General features: G+C 43.0%; 1 protein-coding gene across 2 annotated transcripts in view; it reads right to left on the bottom strand.

Annotated features, from left to right (window-relative positions):
- Nucleotides 1-2,224: 2,224 nt before the first annotated feature.
- Nucleotides 2,225-6,869, bottom strand: part of abcc1 (ATP binding cassette subfamily C member 1 (ABCC1 blood group)) — a 51,747-nt gene continuing 47,102 nt past the window's right edge. For both annotated transcript variants that reach the window (XM_072369692.1, XM_072369693.1), the window contains exons 30-31: nucleotides 3,505-3,699; nucleotides 2,225-3,323 (exon numbers count right to left, since the gene is read on the bottom strand). In XM_072369692.1, the coding sequence (XP_072225793.1) occupies nucleotides 3,215-3,323; nucleotides 3,505-3,699 (304 nt within the window). In that variant the 3' untranslated portion in view covers nucleotides 2,225-3,214. The remainder of the gene's footprint in view (nucleotides 3,324-3,504; nucleotides 3,700-6,869) is intronic.

Genomic DNA, 6,869 nt, shown 5'->3' with positions numbered 1-6,869 from the left:
AGGTTAAGGATGGTATTGCCGTCGCTTCTTTATTAGCACGTAGAAGAATTTTGTTGGAATGGAAGTCACCAGTTACCCCCAAAGCTTCCCTGTGGCTTAAGGACCTCATGCTGTACTTAGACCTGGAGAAGATTCAATACAGTTTGAGTTAGACACCTGGTAAATTTGATTCAGTTTGGGACTGCATGATTAGTTACATAGCTAAATGAAGGACACTACAGGACAAATTAAATCTTCACCTCTGACAACGGACTTTAGACTATATTTCTTTTTCCTCCTTGCCTCATCTCAATTCATTGAAAATAGTATTTCTCAGTTTTGTTTTGTTGTCTCTTTTTTATTTTTTATTATCTTTTAATTGTCTCTGTACTTTTATATTCGCTTGTCTGTTTATGGTAGGAAGGATGTGTGTTATTATTGATCTTTAACAAAGTTTTGTAGGGTTGGGAGGGGTTGGGGATGGTAGGGAAAAAGTGGCTGTTGTTTTATTTTGAAAAAGAGAAAAGTTCTTATTTCTCATTGTATGTACTTTTGCCTGTCAAATAAAAAAAAAACGGGACTGGACTCATAAAACCCATTCAGTTTATAAAAAAGGTAAAAGCAGACTATCTGCTAATAAAACTCAGGTCCTTTGGACTGCAGGAATCGCTCCTGAGGACGTACTTTGACACTGTTGTATCATCAGTCATTTTCTCTGGAGTGGTCTGCTGGAGCAGAAGCATCTCAACTGCTGACAGGGAGACTCGATAAACTGATAAGGAAGGGCAGCTCTGTTTTAGGTTGCCTCCTTGCCTCCTGGTGGGAGAGTGGAGGATGACAACAAAACTATCATCAATGATGGACAATGCCACCCACCCCATGCATCAGTGTACTGAGCAGCTCCTTCAGTGACAGACTCCTTCATCCCAAGTGTGTGAAAGAGAGATATCGTAGGTCCTTCCTTCTTGCTGCTGTCAGACTGCTTAACAATAGATTGAAATAAGACAAAATGTGCAATTATTACTGTGCAATAACCACTATTACATTGGGACAATAAAAGGAAATATATTCTAATCTAATCATCTGTTGACATATACAACTTCGTCATGTGATGGCGCTTTTATAGCAATGTGTGTGCAGTCGATAGCTCCGATTACATTAAGAAAACTGTCTCTCGCTGCAAATTGTGCTTTAATGTTGGCCTGTTCAACTGCATTATACGGGAATTTGATATACCTGGCTGAGATGCGGATAATTCCATCTCACATGGCTGGCATGGCTCAACTCAGGGTCGACTGGCACAGTCACGATCAGTTGGCCATCTCCCCTGGAATACCCCGGTTGCTAGGAACCCCTGTGTGGTCATCACATGTATGGGCACAGGCATCGCATGGCTCCTCGCTGTGTTTCGCTCCAACGCCGGCTGCAGCTCTGCGCACAGTTCCAAGAGGATTGCCCTCGGGAACCTAAAGCGGCTGCTGAGGTTCCCTGAGCCAGCAAATCCTCTCTGTCTCTGAACACACACTCTCTTCGAATTGCACCATTTGCAATGTCTTCTAATACTGCTAAAGCAGCCATTGTTTTTAATGGTATGCATTGCACCACTTTGCGCATGCTTTTATATCCACTCACGTAATTGCAGACACATGGATGTGGTAATTGTTCATGTGTCTCAAATGTGCACATCACTCAGTCTGAGGGACTAATATTTTTCAAATTTATTTCTAATAACAGTTTCCCAAAATCACCTCTCGGTGAATCATCAAAGAATCATCAGCTGTAGAAACGTGTGTGCGTTTCCACGGTCATTTCACATCTGAACTTTGCCTCATGTACCTTTTGTACACGAGGCCTCAGAACTGGACACCCAGATAGGGAATTTGAATGTGTGGCGCAAAAGCCCTTATCGAGGTTAATTGTACTAGAAAAGTGCTATATAAATACAGTCAATTTAGCATTTTACTCTGAGCAAGGTCTGTAATATAACAATCCCCTGTAAATAAACATCTCGCTAAATAAAATATATTTTTCTAAAGTACCAGGGTTGTATTTTTCTGTTTTAGAATGATTAGAGTCGACACCCAGAAACATGCTCTCAACCACAGAAAAAATGACAAGCTGTCAAATTGATGCAGAATGCCTCAAAACACCTAAAAAGAATTAAGGTAAAAATTTTGTCACTAAAATTTTCTTAATTACATTTAGTAAGACAAATGTATTATTTGCAGTAAAAACAGAAGACTGATATTTTTCAACAAACCTTTTTATTTCAAAACTGTTTACACCAATAAAGTATTGCATGTATAAAGCATCAAGTAGTCACTTCAGTATAATAGATACATTAAAACAAATATGCTTCATTCAGATGTTTTATATGTGGTGAAACACAACCAAAGCTTTTCACACCAATCTATACAAAACTGTGAAAAGCACAGACCTAACACATTATGTTGCCAAGGACCACTAGCAGTAGTTACTATCAGCCTTTCAACTGAACAGACAAATAAGTGGTCTACAAGATAATGTCCCAAAACTACCTAAAAAAAGGGCACACAGATGTGAGGCCCCTTTGGTTCTACCATCCTGGATATATATGTGTGTGTATATATATATATATACACACACACACACACATACGGAATCTGCTGCTGAAAGAACATAAACACACAATAAATAAACAGTGCTGAGTGTACAGTAACAGTCAAATAAGAGGTTTGCGCATTTGTAATTTTGTATTTATTTATTTTTTTAAAGTCAGCTGATCCTATTACCCCTTTCTCCTTCTGATAATGTTCTGAAAAAGTTAATGCTTCTCTTTCAAACAAGTTACTCCTATCAAGCATACATTCAAACATAGTGCATCTCTCTGGCTGTGCTCTACTTTCTAAAGAAGTAACAGGTACCAATTTTCTTTTGAGAAAAACACAATTATGCTAATCTCATAATTTAAATTTATGGCAGGTTGGAGAATGTAAACCAACACACAACAATAAAATGTACAAAATAAAACAAGTTGTAAACACTTTTTCTTCTACATTTCAGCCCAAACAGTGATCTTCTCCCCAAAACATAAATCAGTTGTGATGGAGCATGTGAAGCTAAACCCTTTGCTCTTAACATCATTGCAAAAACACTCAAAATCCAAACAAGCCTGTTTATCTCCCTCTTGAGGTTATTTCAAGAGGAGCTGGAGGGCTAGGAGGAGCTGCTGAACAAAATGAAGACACCTCCTGCCTCAGACTAGACCGGCATCCTTGGCCATTTTGTAAAAAGCTCCCCTCTGGGTGATGAGATTAGAAGGAACATCAAACTCTGCCATCTTGCCTTTCTCCAACACCAGAACCCTAAAAAACAAATTTTTTTTTTGGTTCAAGATGCACAGTGTAGTACCTGAACGAGAGTTGTTGCTATTACTTCAATGGCTACCTCAAAATTTGTTTGTATTTAAGGCTCAAATCTACTCAATGCATGGCAGAGACCTAGAAAATGAAACATGCAAAACAGTACATTTGTTGTATACGCCACCTGGTGTAGTCCATGATGGTGTTCAGGCGATGAGCTATTGTCAGAACAGTGCAGTCCTCAAACTGTGATCGGATAGTGGACTGAATCAGGCTATCCGTCTCCATGTCAACAGCAGCTGTGGCCTCATCTAGCACTAGAATTTTGGTCTTCCTCAGTAGAGCTCTGGCCAGGCATAGCAGCTGCCGTTGACCCACACTGAGGAGAAGCAGATTTGCTTAATGTTTATGTTTATGCATTTATCAGACGCTTTTATCGAAAGCGACTTACAAATGAAGATATAATAATAATAATAATAACAATAATAATAATACATTTTATTCAATGGCGCCTTTCTGGACACTCAAGGTCACCTTACATAGGTTAAAAACAAGGTAACACAAGCAATGATATTAAAACTACAAATTAAATCATAGGGAAAAGGCAAGTTTCAGGACAGCACGGCCGGTGTTAGGTGGAGAGCGATGGGAGTTGGACCAGATAGACTTGATTGGTTTTGAAGAGTCCACTCGGAAGCTTCGGCAGGACCCCCGTTGGATGTATGTCTGACGGGGGAGGAAAGCGATGTCCGGGTGGAGATGTAGTATGGTCGGTGGAGGATCGGGTAGGTGGAAGCGCAGTCTCAGGAGCTCCACAGCTGAGTACTGCAGCAGTCCTGTCACGGGCTGGCGAGCAAGCGACAGGAGAGTCCCGTCAAAAACGGACCAGATGTATAGCCTGTCGGACCACATTGTTGGCATGTAAACGGGCAACTTGGGCGTCAAGGTGAGCAAGTTCAGGTGAGGCTTGAAAGCCAAGGCAGAGCAGGTGAGCTAGTGTAGGTCGCGCCAGCATTCATCTTTTCATGTTCGTTGCCATGGTCACTCACTTTTAGCAACGTAGCTGATAGCAAGGATGCTACGTGGACTTCCAGCTATGTGATGGTGATAGCAATGGATGGCATCAGGCCCTCCCAGGGGCACCCCACAGTGGCAGGGAGGAGCAGGACCCAGGCTGTCAAGTACAAGACTCAAAACGGAGGTTCCCCGACCACAGTGGCAGCGGCGATAACGCAGACCTAGGGTGTCTCCAAGCAACAGGTTGGTAGGCAGTCGAGACTTGTCAATGTTAGCATCAAGCCAACCATCCAATCATCCAAAAAAGGCTGCCTGGTCTGCGGCACAGGCAGCAAAAAAGGTCACCTCAAAAAGACTGCCAACCCTAAAGCACAATGCCCATTCACAACTCGTTGTTTGGCTTGGCTGGAGAAGCCGCGAACAGGCAGCGCCAGCGTCCTCTCCAGCATTCGAATGACAAGCTATATAAAAAGCTAACAAACTACATAGAAGGAACCTACTAGTCTGACTCTGTCAGAGGTGACAGAGTAGAGATAGAGTACAGGCATAGAGGGAAGTACAGAAAGATAAAGTGCAAAGATAGAGGGGGTAGGGAAGTACAAGGTAAGTGCTAGGATAGGAGATGCTCTCTGAAGAGCTGAGTTTTCAAGAGCTTCTTGAAGATGGACAGGGACGCCCCTGTTCTGGTAGCGCTCGGTAGGTCATTCCACTATCGTGGAACAACACATGAGAAGAGTTTGGATTGTCTTAGGCATGGCATAGGCACTGCTAGGCGACAATCCTGCGACGAACGGAGGGACCCAGTTGTGACATAAGCCTTTGCAAAAGCATTCAAGTAGATGGGAGCCGTTCCATTAAGCACTTTGTAGGCTAACATCAGTGACTTGAATTTGATGCGGGCGGCTAAGGGCAGCCAGAGGAGTTCAATGAAAAGAGGGGTGATGTGTGCTCTTTTAGGCTGATCGAAGACCAGATGCGCCGCTGCGTTCTGGACCATCTGCAGAGGTTTCACAGCACAGGCTGGGAGACCAGTTAGGAGAGCATTACAGTAGTCAAGGCCTGCACCAGGAGCTGGGTGGCATGTTGGGTTAGGTATGGTCTGATCTTTCTTATCTTTAGTAATGCAAAGCGGCACGAACGAGCAACCGAGATAACGTGATCTTTGAAGGTTAGTTGGTCATCAATCATGACACCCAAGTTTCTAGCAACCTTTTGTGGAGCAAGAGAGGGATTCAGTTTGGATGCAGATGCTGTGGTGTATGGTTGGTTTGGCTGGGAAGACAAGCAGTTCAATTTTAGGGAGGTTAAGTTGGAGGTGATGGGCTTTCATCCATGTTGATATGTCAGAGAGACCGTCTGAGATTCGTGCTGAGACCGTGTGGTCGACAGGTGGGAATGACAGATAGAGCTGGGTATCATCAGGATAACATTGGTATGAGAAGCCATGTGATCGGATGATCTGTCCCAGTGAGGTGGTGTATATTTGCAAAGAGAAGAGGTCCCAGTACTGAACCTTGGGGGACTCCTGTGACGAGGTGGTGCGCTGCAGAAGTGTGACCAAACCAGGATACTTTGAATGACCGACCAGTGAGGTATGATTCAAATCAGGAGTGTGCTCTCCCTGTGATGCCCATGCTAGAGAGTATGGACAAAAGGATACCGTGGGTGACTGTGTCAAATACAGCCGATAAGTCGACCAGGATAAGTACAGAGGACTTAGTTGTCGTTCTGGCTTCTTTTAAGGCTTCTGTCACAGCCAACAGAGCCGTTTCGGTGGAGTGTCAACTTTTAAACCCAGATTGGTTTGGGTCAAGAAGGTTGTTATGTGAGAGGTAATCAGTGACCTGCTTAAAGACCGCCCTTTCAATGGTTTTAGACAGAAACGGGAGGAGAGAGACCGGCCGATAATTCTCCACATGAGTTGGAGGGCGGGAAGGTTTTTTGAGCAGCGGTGAGCTTGCTTGAATGTGGTAGGAAATGTGCCCGAAGTCAGTGAAGCATTAATCATATGCGTGACTGCTGCAGTTACAGTAGGAGCAATGGATTGGAAAAGATTAGTAGGAACGGGGTCCAGCGGGCATGTAGTAGCACGGCTACATGTGAGAAGTTTAGACACACTGCTCTGAGTCAGAGGGGTAAATGAGTAAAATGATGCAGTAGGACTTTTGCATGCATATTTTCAGTAAACTGGTTTTCAGTAAATAGGTTCAGTTTGCTTATAGCTGCCACTTTGTCAGTAAAAAATTAGGCAAAAGTGCCTGCTGCTAGATTGGTAGCAGGTGGCGGAGGCGGAGGATTAAATAGAGTTTTGAAGGTGGAAAAAAGTTTCCGTCTTTTTTCCAAAAGCTTAACCCTTTTATATCCTACTTTACAATTTGGTAGACAATATTTTGAGCCACTAGTGTATTTGGCTAAAAAAATTGAAGTAAACCTGTCTTAGCCATCTCTGCCACTGAATTTAATTTGAGTGCAAGAATGTGCACAGAAAAAAACAATTGAAAAAAAAGCTTCAGCAAAATAATGTGAGACGTG

The sequence above is a fragment of the Leuresthes tenuis genome, unplaced genomic scaffold (genome assembly GCF_036924035.1).
Source record: "Leuresthes tenuis unplaced genomic scaffold, fLeuTen1.0.hap1 SCAF_17, whole genome shotgun sequence".
NCBI lineage: Eukaryota > Metazoa > Chordata > Actinopteri > Atheriniformes > Atherinopsidae > Leuresthes > Leuresthes tenuis.
This window is presented reverse-complemented; position numbering and strand designations above follow the sequence as displayed.